The 19,352-nt window shown below is 42.5% G+C and overlaps 1 protein-coding gene across 2 annotated transcripts in view; it reads left to right on the plus strand.

Moving 5' to 3' along the window:
- kat2a (K(lysine) acetyltransferase 2A) overlaps window positions 1–19,352 on the plus strand; it is a 59,197-nt gene that overhangs the window by 31,785 nt on the left and 8,060 nt on the right. Inside the window, exons 12-15 of one of the 2 annotated variants that reach the window (XR_013573376.1) lie at window positions 1,788–1,898; window positions 2,040–2,183; window positions 4,882–5,048; window positions 16,474–16,510. Coding sequence is in view for 1 of the 2 variants with exons in the window: in XM_078529258.1 (XP_078385384.1) it covers window positions 1,788–1,898; window positions 2,040–2,183; window positions 4,882–4,996; window positions 16,474–16,510 (407 nt within the window). In the remaining variant the exon portion in view is untranslated. The remainder of the gene's footprint in view (window positions 1–1,787; window positions 1,899–2,039; window positions 2,184–4,881; window positions 5,049–16,473; window positions 16,511–19,352) is intronic. The other variant, XM_078529258.1, reaches the window with a different exon arrangement.

Genomic DNA, 19,352 nt, shown 5'->3' on the forward strand with positions numbered 1-19,352 from the left:
GTCATAAATGTTCTCTGTAACTATGGTGCATTATCGCTCCTTGGCTTTTGTGCAGATTTTGACACATTTGACCACGCCATTATTTTCCAACACCACTGGTCCATTATTTACTTCAGTGAGACCGTCCATGTTTGATTCCATTTCTGCCATCCAATTATAGCCAACACACCATTAGCAAAGCGCTATTACCTTCTGATTTATCTTAGGCTCCTTTGTCTTCCACATTGACATGCTGCTCTTTGGCGAGTCCAGCTACAGATTTGGTGTCAGTTCCCTGTGTATGTTAGGATAGGAAATAGTTAATAGTCAACAGGTGATTAAATTAGTAATTAGATTTTAATTGGTTAAGCAGTCACTTGGCGCATTTAAAGGAGGAGCAGGTGATGATCTGTGATGGAGTTTGTGAGTTGGAATAAAGCTCTGTCTGGAAGAAGTTAAGACTGGATCCCTTTCTTACCCACTTGCCTTTGGAATTTTACAGTGTATACTAATGATTCCCAGCTTTACCTTTCTTGACCCTTCCACTGCCTCTGTGCTGTCAGAGTACTTGTCCAACATCCAGTCCTGGATCACCTGCAATTTCTTCAGGCTAAACTGTGAGAAGACCAAAGTCCTTATTTTGACCCCATCCCTGGCCATAGTCATGGTGAATTAGACAGTTCACACTCTTGCCATCCTGTTAAGCCCAGAGATGAAGTCCAACCCTGTATCCCCTCTATCCTAGGTCTCCCTACTTCCACCTCTACCAATGCCTGGTTCTGTCCTTACCTCAGCCGATTTGCTGCTGTTGAAATCCTCAGGCATAAATTGTCTCCAACACCGTAAATTATTACAGCGCTCTGCAGGCCAGTTTTTATCATACTTCATCGCCTGTAAATTCAGCTCATCCATAGCTCTGCTTTGCCGTACAGCTTAGCCATCAGCCCTGTTTTCATTGATTTTCTCCTGGTTCCCCAATGTATTAAATTAAGATTCTTATCATTTGTCGTTTGGTAGTACAGAACTTAAGTCCCACCGAAAAAGGGGACATGTCAAAGTTTTTTGTTCTGCACTCATCAGGATAAGTGTCCTGATGAGTGCAAGACAAAAAGCTTCGACATCTCTTTTTTCAGCAATATTCATATCTTTGTGTTTATGTCTGTCCATGGCCTTTTCCCTTCCAGTGCCATGGTCCCTTGAAGATCCAAATGCTCTTCCTCTGATTCTAGCCTCTTGCATTCCCTGCCTCAACCACCCCCACTCCTTGCCTTCAGCCATTTGTGCCCATGCTCTGTAATCCTCTCTTTAATACCCTGTGCCTCTCCCTTTTGTCCTTCAAAATCCTTAAGCCCACCTCTTTGACCAAGCTTTTTGCTTTACCCTTCCTCTCAACTCCCCTTTCAGCCCAGCATCTGCTTTTGCTTCATACCTTTGCAAAATACCTTGGGATAATTTATTTATGATTGGTGTAATAGAAATTCAAGTTATTGTAGTTTTCTTTTAACCTATCATAATCATTTGAGAAAAATACATGGTGTGGATTTTATAGGTTTTGTCCATCATCCTATCAATTATTTAATTTCTTGGTTAATTATCACGACTGTTTAATCTTGAATCTGGTTTTGTACTCCTGATTCTGTTCTTAATACTGTAGTTGAAACTTCAATGAGATGCACAGCTTTGCACCAGTTTGATCCTGGGAGTTGGGATGAGGTTTTCGCTGAAGCTGTACAATGATAAGTTCCCACATAGAAACATCAGTAAATGCATGGGATTAAATATTAATGTATAATATTTCCATGTGGCAGGGTTACGGGACACATTTGATGAATCACCTGAAAGAATATCACATTAAGCATAACATTCTGCATTTCCTGACGTATGCTGATGAATATGCCATTGGCTACTTCAAAAAGCAGGTACTGCTCTTCTTCATCTCATTGCTTTATCTCTCCCTCTGTCAGACTAAACAGAAAAATCTGATGACTTCAAGGCATAATAGCCATTTAAGAAAAGCAATTGAATATAACTTTTTGATGCTTCATCTTGTCTCCCTTCAGGGATTTTCAAAGGACATAAAAGTTCCCAAAAGTCGGTATGTGGGCTACATCAAGGATTATGAAGGAGCAACATTGATGGAATGTGAGCTTAATCCCAGAATTCCTTACACAGAATTATCACACATTATCAAGAAGCAGAAAGAGGTAAGGCCAGGAAACCCACTTGAGAAGCGTTATTTCTATTGCTAGAGGCCTTCATTTTTGTATATTTGACTTAGTAATATCGGATAATAGATGTGTTCATTGAATACAAGGCAGTAATTGAACCAAAGAAGGCAAACAGGGCTTCAATGCCAGGCTTAATACTTCCATTGATCTAACCATTCTTTATAATATTAATTAGGCATTCTTTTTATATTTTAAAAATTTTAAATCTTCATGAACTTCTTGTTCCTTTCTTTGGTTAGAAATCCTTATACCCACAATTATAACTAGAACTATGTAAACTCATCATACTGTAATTGCATTCTCCTCCCAATGGAGGAGCAGCGACACCATCACTGGCAGGAGGGCGTCATTACAGTGATAAGTTCATATAGGCAGTTTCCTTATAAATATGAATATTAGTTTAAAATGGAAATTAGCAAAATAAGGAGATAAACGTGTGATTTAAAATGGCAGACTGAAATGTGGTAAAAGCAAAATATTGCAGATGCTGGAAATCTGAAATAAAAACAGAAAATGCTGGAAACCTTAGCAGGCCTGGCAGAATCTGTGGCGAGAGAAACAGAGTTAATGTTTCGAGCCCATATGACTCAATCATGGAATTTCAAATATCCTGCAAAGAGCCCCAATTTGTTATAACGTGGCAGATTACGTGTGCCAGGCGGATCAAATCCATGATGGAAACCTGATCACGTGGTCACAATGGTTTTGCAATTTGTATTTATTTTGAGATGCCTGCCCTGAATTCAGAAGTAATAAGTCCACCAAGACTTATTTTTAAAAATAAACTAAAATAAACATTTATTAACAAAAGAAAAGATTTCAAGCACAGACATATGTCTACAAATTACTACTATTGTAACTCCTAAAACCCCTAATTAATCAGACTTCCAATTACACCCCCATTAAGGCAACGGTAAAAAAAATAGATTTTAAACAGATCCAAGCAAGTCAACAGATTACTCGATGGTAAAATTCAAAGTGGCTTTTTGGTTTCTGTAGACAGCAGACTTAATGCACAAATACTGGAGGCTTCTCACACTTCTGGTAGATCTTACAACACCTTCCCTAAAACACGGCCTCATTCTCCTTTATACATGTTTCTCCCTTTTAATGTAAATTCCATTGTTCCCATATGTCTTTGGACTTTACCTTCTTCATAATATAAATCTTTTCATGGTGCTAATATTGTCAGTAACTTTTGGGAAAAATAAACACACTGCTTAGCCCAGCTTCTCTGGCCAGTGTAAACATCCTACCATCTCTTTGAAATTCAAACTGCTTTGATTTATATAAAAATGCAAATTCTCTTCACCTTACATCCTAAGGCTTCAGCCATGTTCACGTATTTCGCATTTCAAACCTAGCTGTTTTGATGAGTCAAAGCCTTCAGACCAGCTATCTCCAATTCAGTTAAATCTCTCTCACTCACACTCTCTCTCTCTCTCTCTCTCTCTCACACACACACACAAACATATTCATACACACGCACACAAACACATACATACATACACACACCAGAATTTTACATTCAGCGTGCGGGGGTGGGCTCGACACGTGTAAAATGGCGCGCTATGATGTCGGGCGTGTGCCTTGACGTCATTGGGCTGTCTCGCGATATTTCGTTTGGCAGGCGCGCACTGGAGCCAGCTGCACGCCCACTGCTAATTGAAAGACCTATTAAGGCCATTAACGGACGAATTAATTTAAAATTTACGTTGCCCGTCAAACCTAAAGGTTGGCAGGCAGGCGAAAAGGCCAAGCGGCCTTTACGTTTTTTAGGAAACCTCATCCACGAGTGGATAAGGTTTCCTAAAGCTATTACAACTTAAATGAAAACTTTCTTTGAAAAATGAAAACATGTCCCATCTCATGTGACACAGTCATAGACATGTTTCATTAAATTTTTACTGTATTTCAATTTAAACAATCGCTTCAATCTCCTCTGGACCCAACTTTTCCTTCCCCCCCCGCCCGCACAGGTAGTGCGCTACTGCTCGTGTTCCACGCTGGGCGGGCCCGCATGAAATCGCGGTGCGGAACCAATTACAGGTGACAGTCAGCTCCACGACCATCCCCACCCACACCCGCCAAGCTCACCCGACCAATGAAAAACCCTGGCCATCGAGAAACTATCCAAAGCCCACTATTAACCTTTTACAATAAATCACAATAATATTATGAGAATTATTATAATTTTGTGACAAACATATAGATATTTAATATTTATCTAGAGTTGCTGTTGGGAACCAAAAGAAAACCTCATTCTCTCTATAGCTCTTTTTTGGTGTAGGTGTTGGCATCATTTGTAAGTAACATTGTGCAACAACTATAGCATTTTGGACTGCACAATTGCATATCCAACAGAATTCATGTACACACAAGAAAAATTGTTGAACTACAGGAGGGATTGAAGCCATGAAAGTGAGCTTGTCAGCTGTCGAGCATCCATTGAATAAATCAATAATATACAAATAATAAAGACCATTTAAAATGATTCATGTTCCGCGTTAGCGACACTTTGACAATAAACAGAATACTGTACAGTAGTTGCAGAATGTGGAAAGCACTTTTTTTGGCCCTAGGCATATCAATCTCTGTTCCAGAGATAAACTAATACTCCATATTTACAGCCAGTTCTAACTGAAGCCATAATAAACTTCTGCCTCCCATACAGATCATAAAGAAGCTGATTGAGAGAAAGCAAGCACAGATTCGGAAGGTTTACCCTGGTCTTACCTGCTTCAAGGAAGGAGTTCGGCAAATACCCATAGAGAGTATACCTGGAATTCGTAAGTGTTCCATTTCAGAAGAGTGAATACAGAATACATAGAAACATTGAAGGTACATTAATCATGGGAATGTAATAGATACAGTAAATATCAATATGCAGGAAGTGTATGGTAAACACAATGCAGGAATATATGTGATCTGCTCAAAAGTAGACTTGATCTTTGAACAAGATATAAATAAGTTGTAGTTAATATGCAGATAGTGGTAAATGAATGGAGTGAACTGTTAATGGAGACAATGAGGACTGACTATCAACAATTTTGGAATGTGATTAAGCACCTGGCAAAACATTTGTCAGAAGGGTAGGAGAGGTAATGTGAGGCTAAAGTATTTTCCTAAGTAAATCAATGTCCCCTACTCGGCCAGTCTCTCATATCCATCAATGACATGGGGTTAATTGAAAATTTGAAAACTGAGATTGATAGATTTTTGTTAGATAAGAGTTTTCTAGAACAAAAGCAGATAGGTGCAGTTGAGACACAGGCAAGCCATTATCTAATTCAATGACAGAACAGGCTCATGGAACTGAATGTCCTATTCCTGTTCCTATTTTCCTGTAAATGAGATTTCCTGGACACTGGTTTCTTGGGATTACATGAGTAATGATGAGGACTATGTGAGAGATAATGGGAGTATGAAAAAATATTCTTCAACCCAACTATGCAGCTCAGAAATAGAAAAAAAATTAATGTGTTATATCCCAATTGAGTTCCTGTAGAAAGGGTTGCAGAACTTAAACATTATACTGTATGTTTGCCATGTCAGCCGTAGCTCAGTTGGTAGCATTCTCATCTCTTGAGCCAGAATGTTGTGGATTCAACTCCCACTCCACGGAGTTGAACACACATACCTAGGCTGACACTCCAGAGATGTACTAAGGGAGTGCTGCTTTGTAGGAGGTGACGTTTTCCAGTTAAACTGCGGCCCTGTCAGTTGTAAGGGATCCCTTGGTGGTTGTAAAGGATAGCATGGCAGTATTTTGAAGAACAAGGAAGTTATCTATTCCCAGTGTCTTGACCAATATTTATCCCTTAATCAGCATCTCACAAAAAAGATTATCTGGTCATTATCACATTGCTTTTTGTGGGAGCTTGCTGTGCGCAAATTAGCTGCTGAAACCTGTATATTACAGCAGTGACTACACTTCAAAAATGCTTCATTGGCTGTAAGGTACTTTGAGACATCCTGAGGTCGTGAAAGATGGTATGTAAATGCATGTTTTTCTTAAGTTGTGAAATTAGGAACACATTTCTAGAATAATTTCCTAAATGAATCTGTGTTCCCTAATGTCCATCAATGAAATGAGGTTCCCCTCTGGGCTGGGCTGGTGTGCAACTTTTTACCAATAGACTGCTGAAGCTGAGGAACCTGGTTCTTGAATCTATTGACTGGCGATACCACTGCTGCCATTTGTGTGCACATCTTTATTTTATCTGTACAATCATTCCAGCATCCTTTTGAGCAAGTGTTCACCCCAATATCTGTCCACATAGTTAAGTTTTGCTGTTAGCACGAGTGCTTTTCAGGATAAAGTATTGCATAAATTTCAAGCATCTCAACAGCAAAAAAAAAATTGACCCAAGTGATCACTATCTGTCAAGTTAATCTAATAATGATCTCAGAATCACAGAACTGTTACGGTACAGAAGAAGGCCATTTGTCCCATCATGTCTGCACCAGCTCACGAATGAGCATTATGACTTGGTGCCATTCTCTTGCCTTTTCCCCATAACCTTACACATTGTTTCTATTCAAATAATCATCTAATGCCCTCTTGAATATCCTGATTGAACTTGCCTCCACTGCACTTCCAGGCAGTGCATTCCAGACCCGAGCCACTCGCTGTGTGAAAAAGTTTTTTCTCACATCGCATTTGCTTCTTTTGCAAATCACTAAATCTGTGCCCTTTTGTTCTCGTCCCTTTATGAGCAGGAACAGTTTCCCCCTGTCTACTCTGTCCAGCCCCCTTGATTTTGAACACCTCTATCAGATCTCCTCTTAGTCTTCTCCTCTCCAAGGAGAACAGTCCCAACTTCTCCAATCTAATTTCATAACTGAAGTTCCTCATCCCTGGAACCATTCTTGTGAACCTCTTCTGCACTCTCCAGTGCAGTCACATCCTTCCTAAAGTGTGGTGTCCAGAACTGTACACAATACTCCAGTTGAAGTCTAACTAGTGTCTTATACAAGTTCAGCACAACTTCCTTTCTCTTGTACTCTATGCTATTATTAATAAAGCCTAGGATACTGCTCTTTCCATCTGCCCTGTCAGTTTTAATGACTTATGCACATATACACCCAGGTTTGTTTGTTCCTGCACATCCTTTAGAGTTGTACCCCTTATATTGTGTCTTCATGTTCTTCCTACCACACCTCTCCATATTGAACTGTACCTGCCACCTATCTGCCCACTCCACCAACTTGTCTATGTCCTTTTCAAGTTCTACACGACCCTGCTCACAGTTTACAATGCTTCCAAGTTTTGTATCACCCACAAACTTTGAAATTGTCCCCTGCACACTAAGATCCAGATCATTAATATATATCAGGAAAAGCAAGGGTCCCAATACTGACCCCTGGGGAACTCCTCTACAAACCTTCCTCCAGCCTGAAAAATATCCATTAACCATTACTCACTGGTTCCTATTACTCAGCCAGTTTTGTATCCATGTTGCTACTGCCCCTTTTATTCCATGAATTATAACTTTTCTTTCAAGTCTGTGGTGTGGCACAGTGTCAAATGCCTTTTGGAAGTCCATGCACATCACATCAACAGCATTTCCCTCATCAACCTTCTCTGTTACCTCTTCCAAAAGCTCCAGCAAATTAGTTAAATGTGATTTTCCCTTAAGAAATCCATGCTGGCTTTTCCTAATCAAGCCACAATTTTCCATGTAACTATTAATTGTAAACCAAATAATTGTTTCTAGAAGCTTCCCCACTACCGAAGTTAAACTGACTGGTCTGTAATTGCTGGACTTATCCTTATGACCTTTTGTGAACAGGGGTGTGATATTTGTAATTATCTAGTCCTCTGGCACCTCCCCTGAGTCTAGGAAAGACAGAGATTATGGCCAGTGTCCCTGCAATTTCCACTCTCACTTTAAGTACCGACAATTTATCCAATACCTTATCAATTTTGGACCCTTCTAGTGACACAGTTTCCTCCTCTGTCACTATGGACTGTGTAGCATCTGCTTCCTTGGTAAAGATGGTTGCAAAGTATTCATTTAACATCTAAGTGAAAACAAACCAAAAGCAGTTCCATTTGCTCAACAGTTAGAAAAAGGCACCAATGAAGAACTGGTACACAACTGAGGAGCCAAATTGGCTCTTTTTCTCAAACCAATCAAATTAGTTTCACAATTTTTCTGCAACTTCTTGCAGTAAAAATGTTGCTTTTCGAGCCACTGATGAATTAATTGCAAAACCACCAAAAAAAATTCTCTGAAACAAAACTAACTGTCCCCTCCCTCTACACCACCACCCCCCCCCTCCATGCCTATCTGCTTTATCTTGGACATTCTTGTCAAAACACTCTTCAGCACAGGCATCTCCTACCTTTGTGGCCTGAAACTGAAGAGCTGCCAGATTCCCAATGTTTGCAGTGGGATATCCATGCCTTTTAGCAGGGTCCATTTTTCTGTGACCTGTGACTATTAAAGACTAGCAGTTTTTACTGCTGCCAAAATCTTGTTCCCGGCTGCTGTAATTAATAAAGTTAGAAGTTTATGCAAATGTATTTCAAAAATCTCCGCTGGCAAAAGAAAAAATAGAGTGCTGCAAAAATAGACCAGTAGAAAGCATTTATTTCACCAGCAGGCAGTGTTTAACCTGTTATAACATGGCAGTTGATATGTGCCAGGCGGATCAAATCCACAAGGGAAACCTGGCCATGCTATTACAACAATTTCGCAATTTGTATATATTACAAGAAGATTTGTGCCCTGAATTCAAAAGTAATGAGTCCACTAACACCTTTAGTGAATTTAAAAATTAAATAAAAACATTTATTAACAAAAGAAATAAATTTAAACACATGCATAAGATTAGTTACTTGATATTATAACAAATCACAAAAGCCCTAATTAACCTGACTTCCAACTACACACCCCCTTTAAGGCAGCAGTCCAAAATAGATTTCAATTTTAAATAAGCAATCCAGCAAGGCTACCACAGCACCCACATGACAGTGGAATTCAAAGGCTTTTAACACAACTTTAGTTACTGGAACAGCACTTCTTCAGAGTGGCTAGGGCTTCTTCCAAGTCTGTGTCACATGATATACCTTTCAATATTTTACACGGCCGCACCCATTGCAGCCATCCTTCTTTATATATGTTTCTCTCTCTTTAATGTGTAAAATCCCATTGTTCTACATGTCTTTGGAAATTTACTTTTTCCATAACATAAAAATCTCTCGTCATCATTATGGTCAGCACTTCTGGGAAAAATAAGCTATTGCTTTGCCTCACTTACTTTGTTAGTTGTAAACATTACACAATCCTTCACTTATCTAAAAATGCAAATTTCCTTCACACCCTATCTGGAACCTTCATCCTACCTTCTCCATCTTAATTTCATAAGTCAGTTTTATACATACTCCTTTGATAATTTCAGTCTACCTGACTCTAATTCAATTAAATCAGCCACCCACAGAACCACACACAAGCCTACCTTATAATATCCCACAAAATTAATATGAAAAATATGATAGTTTCCTGACAACCTATTATTGTGCGATTACCAGGACGAGTGGGGTTTGAGGCATTCTAGTGGAGATTGTTAAAACTGGCCATGTCACTGCACTGAATGAATAGTATTTTTTTACTGCTTTGGTGAATGATCCCAGTTTGCTTCAAAGCTAGCCATCAGAAGGAGCATTATGACATGACATAACTTTTCTTTTAGTAGTGCTGTCTCACAGCATCTAGTCCCTTACCCCTTCCAGCTTTTCTGCCTATGAACATGCCAGTGGAGATCAAGTAGCTTTTACATTTTGGCCGCATTGGATGGCAATGGAGTTAGTGCACCACCTGATCAGTATATATTCCATGGAACAATGCTTCCATTTGCCATATGAGTTGCAGTTTATTTTAATGTTGCTGCATTTTTATGTATATAATTTGCAATGGAACAAACCCATGAGATGAATTTTTCTTTCTTATTGGCTCTGCATTCTCAAACCTTGCAATATTTATCTTTAATGTCTAAGGACTGTTTGCATGCCAGACAGCAGAAGCAGTATATGATGGACAAAGCTAAATGATCCCCCAACCAACGGATCAGATCAAAGCTCTCCAGCCCCGCCACACGCAGTCGTGAATGGTGGTGGACAAATAAATAACTAACAGGAGGAGGGGGCTACATAAGTATCTCCGTCCTCAATGATGGGGGAGCCCAGCACATCAGTGCCGAGTGGATGATCCATCTCAACCTCCTCCTGAAGTCCCCAACATCACAGATGTCGGTTTTCAGCCACTTTAATGGGTCCTGTCATATCCTGGCAATGGTAATGAAGACTTGTGCTTCAGAACTAGCTGCTCCCCTAGCCAAGCTGTTCCATATGGCTACAACACTGACATCTACCTGGCAATATGGAAAATTGCCCTGGTCTGTCCTGTCCACAAAAAGCAGGACCAATCCAATTCAGTCAATTACTGCCCCATCAGCTGCCTCTCTGTCATTAGCAAAATCATGGAAGGTGTCATGGGAACTGCTGTAAAGCGGCACTTAAAGAGCAATAACCTGCTCACTGATGCTCAGTTTGGGTCCCGCCAGGGCACTCAGCTCCTGACCTCATTACAGCCTTGGTCCAAACATGGACAAAAGAGTAGAACTCAAGGGGAGGCGAGTGTGACTGCCCATGACATCAAGGCCACATTTGACTGAGTGTGGCATCAAGGAGCCCTAGCAAAACAGAGGTTAATGGGAATAGTGGGGGGAACTCTGCACTCATTGGAGTCATAACTAGCACAAAGGAAGATTGTTGTTGTTGGAGGCCAAACATCCCAGTCCTAGGATATTGTTGCAGGAGTTCCTCAGTGTAGTGACCTAGGCCCAACCATCTTCAGCTTTTTTTAAAATTCATTCATGGGATGTGAGCTTTGCCGGCTGGGCCAGCATTTATTGCTCATCCCTAGTTGCCCTTGAGAAGGTGCTGGTGAGCTGTCTCCTTGAACTGCTGCAGTCCATGTGGTATAGTTACACCCACAGTGCTGTTAGGGAGGAAGTTCCAGGATTTTGACCCAGCAACAGTGAAGGAACGACGATATAGTTCCAAGTCAGGATGGTGAATGATTTAGACGGGACCATCCAGGTGGCGGTGCTCCCGTGCTTCTGCTGCCCCTGTCCTTCTAGATGGTAGCAGTTGGGGGTTTGGAAGGTGCTATCGAAGAAGCCTTGATGAGTTCCTGTAGTGCGTCTTGTAAATGGTACACGCTGCTGCTACTGTGCGTCAGTGTTGGAGGGAGTGAATGTTTGTGGAAGGGGTGCCAATCAGGTGAACTGCTTTAGTCCTGGATGGTGTCAAACTTCTTGAGTGTTGTGGGAGCTGCACTCATCCAGGCAAGTGGGGTGTATTCCATCACATTCCTGACTTGTGCCTTGTAGATGGTAGACAGGCTTTGGGGAGTCAGGAGGTGAGTTACTCATCACACTATTCCTAGCCTCTGACCTGCTCTTGTGGCCACAGTATTTATATGGCTAGCCCAGTTCAGTTTCTGGTCAATATTGACCCCCAGGATGTTGATAATGGGGGATTCAGTGATGGTAATGCCATTGAACATCAAGGGGCAATGGCTGGACACTCTTGTTGGAGATGGTCATTGCCTGACACTTGTGTGGTGCGAATGTTATTTGCCACTTGTCAGCCCAAGCCTGGATATTGTCCAGATCTTGCTGCATTTGGATACGGACTGCTTCAGTATCTGAGGAGTTGTGAATCGTGCTGAACATCGTGCAATCATTAGCGAACATCCCCACTTCTGACCTTAAGATGGAAGGAAGGTCATTGATGAAGCAGCTGAAGATGGTTGGGCTGAGGACGCTACCCCGGGGAACTCCTGCGGTGAATCCCTGGAGCTGAGATGACTGACGCCCAACATCCACAACCATTTTCTTTTGTGCTAGCTATGACTCCAACCAGTGGAGAGTTTTCCCCCTGACTCCCATTGACTCCAGTTTTGCTACGGCTCCTTGATGTCACACTCCGTCAAATGCTGCCTTGATGTCAAGGGCAGTCACTCTCACCTCACCTCGGAGTTCAGCTCTTTTGTCCATGTTTGAACTAAGGCCGTTATGAGGTCAGGAGCTGAGTGGCCCTAGCGGAACTCAAACTGGGAGTCAGTGAGCACGTTATTGCTAAACAAATGCTGCTTGATAGCACTATTGATGACCCCTTCCATTATTTTTCTAATCATTGAGAGTAGGCTGATGGGCTGGTAATTGGCCAGGTTGGATTTGTCCTGCTTTTTGTGTACAGTACATACCTGGGCAATTTTCCACGTAGCTGGGTAGATGCCAGTGCTGTAGCTGTACTGTTTCAGCTTGGCTAGGGGTGCAGCAAGTTCACAGAATCACACAGTGCAGAAGAGGCCCTTCGGCCCATCAAGCCTGCACCGACACATGAGAAACACCTAACCTACCTACCTAATCCCATTTACCAGCACTTGGCCCATAGCCTTGAATGTTACGGCATGCCAGGTGCTCATCCAGGTACTTTTTAAAGAATGTGAGGCAACCCGCCTCCAACACCCTCCCAGGCAGTGCTTTCCAGACCGTCACCACCCTCTGGGGAAAAAGGTTTTTCCTCACATCCCCCCTAAACCTCCTGCCCCTCATCTTGAACTTATGCCCCCTATGACTGACCCTTCAACTAAGGGGGACAGCTGCTCCCTATCCGCCCTGTCCATGCCCCTCATAATCTTGTACACCTCGATCAGGTCACCCCTCAGTCTTCTCTGCTCCAACGAAAACAACCCAAGTTTATCCAACCTCTCTTCATAACTTAAATGTTTCATCCCAGGCAACATCCTGGTGAATCTCCAGTGCAATCACATCCTTCCTATAATGTGGCGACCAGAACTGCACACAGTACTCCAGCTGTGGCCTCACCAAGGTTCCATACAACTCCAACATGACTTCCCTACTTTTGTAATCTATGCCTTGATTGATAAAGGCAAGTGTCCCATATGCCTTTTTCACCAACCCACTAACATGCCCCTCTGCCTTCAGAGATCTATGGACACATAGGTCCCTTTGTTCCTCATAACTTCCTAGTGCCATGCCGTTCATTGAGTACTTCCTTGTCAAATTACTCCTTCCAAAGTGTGTCACCACACTTTTCAGGGTTAAATTCCACCTGCCACTTATCTGCCCATTTGACCACCCCGTCTATATCTTCCTGTAGCCCAAGACATTCAACCTCAGTGTTAACCACCCGGCCAATCTTTGTGTCATCCGCAAACTTACTAATCCTCTCTTCCCCACAACACCCCCCCCCCCCCCCCCCCACCAACTCCCCCATAGTCACCTGTGTCGTTTATATAAATGACGAATAATAGGGGACCCAGCACAGATCGCTGTGGTACGCCACTGGACACTGGCTTCCAGTCACTAAAGCACCCTTCTGTCATCACCCTCTGCCTCCTACAACTAAGCCAATTTTGAATCCACCTTATCATATTACCCTGTATCCCATGTGCATTTGCCTTCTTTATGAGTCTCCCATGTGGGACCTTGTCAAAGGCTTTGCTGAAATCCATATAAACTAAATCAACTGCACTACCCTCATCTATACACCTGGTCACCTCTTCAAAAAATTCAATTAAATTTGTTAGGCATGACCTCTCTCTGACAAAACCATGCTGACTATCCCTGATCAAACCTTGCCTCTCCAAGTGGAGATAGATACTCTCCTTCAGAACTTTCTCCAATAGTTTCCCTACCATTGACGTGAGACTCACTGGCCTGTAGTTCCCTGGCTTCTCTCTACAACCCTTGTTAAATAGCAGAACCACATTAGCTGTGCTTCAGTCTTCTGGCACCTCCCCCGTGGCCAGAGAGGAATTAAAAATTTGGGTCAGTGCCCCTCCGATCTCCTCCCTTGCCTCCCTCAGCACCCTGGGACACAAATCATCTGGACCTGGAGATTTGTCCATTTTTAAGCCTGCCAACACCTCCAATACCTTGTCACTCCCTATATCAATTTGCTCAAGAACCTCGCAGTCTCTCTCCCCGAGTTCAATACCTTCATCCTCATTCTCTTGGGTGAAGACAGATGTGAAGTATTCGTTCAATACTCCAGCGATGTCCTCTGGCTCCACCCATAGATTGCCCCCCTTGGTCCCTTATGGGCCCTACTCTTTCCCTGGTTATCCTCTTCCCATTGATATACTTATAGAACATCTTGGGATTTTCCCTACTTTTACCAGCCAGAGCTTTCTCGTTTCCCTAATCATATCTCCTAATTGTTTTCTTAAGCTCCACCCTGCACTGTCTGTACTCCACTAATGCCTGTGCTGATTTGCTCCCCTTGTACCTGCTAAAAGCCTCTCTTTTCCTTCTCATCGTAACCTGAATATCTCTGGTCATCCATGGTTCTCTGGGCTTGTTACTCCTTCCTATCACCCTAGAGGGAACATGTTGAGCCTGTACCCTCCCCATTTCCTTTTTGAATGTCCCCCCACTGCTCCTCTGTAGATTTCTCCACAAGTAGCTGTCCCCAGTCTACCTTGGCCAGATCCTGCCTTATTTTACTAAAATCCGCGCTCCCCCAATCCAAAACATTTTTTTGCAACTCGTCTATTTCTTTGTCCATAACAAGCTTAAATTGTACCATGTTGTGGTCGCTCCCTCAACCATGTCTCAGTGATAACAACTATACCACAATTCCACATGTCAATCCTCACCCTTAACTCATCCGTTTTACCTGTAATACTCCTGGCATTAGAGGCCATCCAGCCTTGCCTGACTCCCTTGAAACATAATGCAGCTGTACTCCCTCTGACATGATTGCTTTACTGTATCATGATGTGTCCCTATTCTGCCAATATTCTGTGTCCCCTCCCTCAGCCAAATTAGTTTAAACTCCTCCCAGTTGTTCTAGAGCACAAGTCTTCAGTACTATTGCCGGAATATTGTCAAGGCCCTTAGCCTTTGCAGTATCCAGTGCCTTCAGCCGTTTCTTAATATCATGTGGAGTGAATCGAATTGGCTGAAGACTGGCATCTATGATGCTGGGGACCTCCGGAGGAGGCTGAGATGGATCATCCAGTTGGCACTCCTGGCTGAAGATTGTAGCAAATGCTTCAGCCTTATCTTTTGCATTGATGTGCTGGGCTCCCCCACCATTGAGGATGGGGATATTTGTGGAGCCACCTCCTCCAGTAGTTTTAACTGTCCACCACCATTCATGACTGGATGTGGCAGGACTGTAGAGCTTTGATCTGATCCATTAGTTGTGGGATCGCTTAGCCCTGTCTATCACTTACTGTTTGACACACAGTTAGTCCTGTGTTCTAGCTTCACCAGGTTGATGCCTCATTTTTAGGTATGCCTGGTGCTGCTCCTGGCATCCCCTCCTGCGCTCTTCATTGAACCATGGTGGTAGTGCCACATAACACGATGGAGGGTATCCTCAGTGTGAAGGTGGGATTTGTCTCCACAATGAGCCGCTTCATCAATGACCTTCTGGACTGAACCAGCCATATAAATACTGTGGCTACAAAAGCAGGTCAGAGGCTGGGAATTTTGAGATGAGTAACTCACCTACTGATTCCCAAAGCCTATACACCATCAACAAGGCAAATTGAGGCGTGTGATGGAATACTCTCCACTTGCTTGGTTGAGTGTGGCTCCAATAACGCTCAAGAAGCTTGACACCATCTGCGACAAAGTCACTTGATTGGCATCCCATCCACCATCTTAAACATTGACTAAACATCCATCTTAAGCATTCACCACCGACTCATGGTGGCTTTAGTGTGCACTGCATACAAGGTGCACTGCAGCAACTCACTTAAGGCTCCTTTGACAGCAAACCTGCGACTATTACTACCCAGAAGGATAAGGGCATCAGACACATGGGAACACCACCACCTGCATGTTCCCCTCCAAGCTACACATCATCTGACTTGGAACTATATCACCGTTCCTTCACTGTCATGGGATCAAAATCCTGGAACTCCCTTCCTAACAGCACTTGGATTTACCTGCACCACATGGACTGCAGCAGTTCAAGAAAGTGGCTCACTGCCGTGTTCTCACAGGTATTAGGGATGGGCAATAAATGCTGCCCTTCCCAGTGGCGCCCACATCCTGTAATAGAATATAAAAAGGAAAAGTATTCTGAAGTAACGTTTTGGACAAATTGATGTCTGACAATGAGTTGTTTACCATGTGCAGATGCCGAGAATAGTATTTGTTCTTTCCTTTAACCCAAATTTTAAAATCCACATCTTTTTCTCTCCAACAGAGGAAACTGGATGGAAACCTAGTGGCAAAGAGAAAGGGTAAGAACACTTTGTCAAAGGCTTTTTGTATCAATATAAACTGAGACTGGATGATAATTAAGTTAGACAAAAGATTGAATGCAAAGCATTTTAAAACTTGATTTTAAAAAAAATGATCTCCAGATGTGGGCAGTTCTGAAGAAGCTGTAATTATTGCCCTACCCTAGTCTGGAGAAAATGATGGTAGGTGGCCTTTTCCCTGAAATGCTGCAGTCCTAATGCTGACGTTGTGCTCTCAATGGTGTTCGGTAGGGAATTCCAGGATATTGATTCAGCTACGATGAAGGAATGGAGATGAATGTTCCAAGTCAGCATGCTGTGTGACTTGACACAATATTGTTGCACCTGCCTGTCATCCTCGGTGGTATTCACAGGAGGGGGACGGTGCACTGCACCTTGTCGATCGTATGAACTGCAGCCACAGTGTGGTTAGGCATTGAGAGAGTTTGCGAGAGCATCAATCAGGTGAATCAGTCTGTTATATAGTGCTGAGTTTTGAGTATTCTGGCTACACCCATCTGGGTGAGTAATGAGGGTTACATCACTTGAACTTTGTAGATGCTGGAAAAGTCCTGTGGGGTCAGAAAGTGAGCTGTTGTCACATAGTTGTACCCAGTCTCTTCCCTGCTCTTGTGGCCATAATGTTGATAGGGTTGGACCAATTCAGCTTGTAGTTAATGAAGATGTTGGGGTTTGGTAATGTTGGTGCTGTTGAAGGTTGGGGGTAATGGCAGAACTTTCTTTAGTTAAAGATGGTTCTTATCTGGCATTTACATGATTCACATAATACTTGCCAATTGCCACGTCAGCACAAGTCAGAATGTTCTCCTGGCCCTGTTATAAGCTGGCGTTGGCCACTCCACTTATCACAGGCGTTGTGAATGGAGATGAACACTCTGCAGTGTACAGGCCCACTCCTGATGGAAGGAAGGTATTGAAGTATTGGATTTATCTAGTGCACATTTTTGCAGAAGAATACTGGCTAATTTTAATGAATTTTAAAAAATCACAATTTCTTGATAACTTCAAAGAACCTAGTTAAGAAGTTGCTATGTTTATAACTATAGATAGATATATAGATTACAGATGTTTTTATTCATTTACGGGTTGTGGGCATTGCTGGCTAGGCCAGCATTTATTGCCATCCCTAAGTGCCCTTGAGAAGGTGGCAGTGAGCTGCCTTCTTGAACTGCTGCAGTCCATGTGGTGTAGGTACACCCACAGTGCTGTTAGGGCGGGAGTTCCAGGATTTTGACCCAGTGACAGTGAAGGAACCATGATATAGTTCAAAGTCAGGATGGTGAGTGGCTTGGAGGTGAACTTCCAGGTGTTAGTGTTCCCAAGCGTCTGCTGCCCTTGTTTTTCTAGGTGGTAGTGATTGTGGTTTTGGAAGGTGCTGACTAAGGAGCCTTGGTCAGTGCATCTTGTAGATGGTACACACTGCTACCAACTGTTTGGCAATGATGGAGGAAGTGAATGTTTGTGGAAGGGGTGCCAATCAAGTTGCTTTGTCCTAGATGGTGTTGAGCATCTTATATTGTTGGAGCTGCACTCATCCAGGCAAGTGGAGAATATTCCATCACACTCCTGACTTGTGCCTTGTTGGTGGTGGACAGACTTTGGGGAGTCAGGAAGTGAATTACTCGCTGCAGAATTCCTAGCCTCTGACCTGCTGTTGTAGCCACAGTATTTATGTGGTTAATTCAGTTTCTGGTCTGGATAATAACTAATCTTTCTGTACACTCAACCCCAGTTGCTTTGCCGTGCAGTAACTCGGTTAGTTTTCCAGTGATGTCATGAGCATTGGTACATAAACAAAAAATATAACATTAGTTATGTCTGTTTAATGTAAGAGAGTTACTGAACATTTCCTCTTTTAAACCCAATTTCAAAACGTTTTTGGTGCATAAACATTTAATGGTTACCCCCTTAAACATAAATCTTTTAATGTTAGGTTTCACTATATTTAGGTTTATTGATATTTGAGCGCAGGAACCATGCAAATTTATTGCTTTTTTTTTTTTGCTTCCTCTGAAACGAAGTAAAGCTTTATTTTCATACCATCCTTACCATCCTAACTGAATGATCCATGTCTTACTGCTGTGATGTCCCCTCATAGGGAGTCATTGATTTCTCTCTTGGTCAATCATCCTGGCGGCTTAAAAGTTTATAACATGTATGTACACTTAAGAATATTTAACACTGAAACACAGCTCATTTTTCATTACTCATACTGCTACACTTAACACCAACAGTTTTTCATGCATGAATGTTGAACCTGCCAGACAACCAATGAAATATATTTTCCAACTTTCACTACTGAAATTGTATTAGTCTGCAATCTAATGTATGTTAATCGGGCATAGTGGTATTGTCACGACTAATAATCCAGACGCCCAGGGTAACATTCTGGGGGCCTGGGTTTGAATGGGCAGATGGAGTAATTTGAATCCGATTTGAAAAAAAATGGAATTAAAAGTCTAATGATGACCATGAAACCATTATCAATTGCCGTAAAAAAACATCCTGTTCGCTAATGTCCTTTAGGGAAGGAAATCTGCTGTCCTTACCTGGTCTGGCCTACATGTTGCTCCAGATCCACAGCAATGTGGTTGACTCTTAAATGCCCTCTGAAATGGCCTAGCAGGCCACTCAGTTGTATCAAACTGCCAGCAAGACAGACCCAGCAGAGATGGAGACACATTGGTATGTCGTCGGGAGGGAGTTGTCCTGGGCATTCTCAACACCAACTCCAGACCCCATGAAGTCTCATGGCATCAGGTCAAACGTGGGCAAGGAAACCTCCTGCTGATTACCACATACTGCTGTCCCCCCCTCAGCT

Source organism: Cetorhinus maximus, chromosome 25, assembly GCF_964194155.1.
Source record: "Cetorhinus maximus chromosome 25, sCetMax3.hap1.1, whole genome shotgun sequence".
Taxonomy (NCBI): domain Eukaryota; kingdom Metazoa; phylum Chordata; class Chondrichthyes; order Lamniformes; family Cetorhinidae; genus Cetorhinus; species Cetorhinus maximus.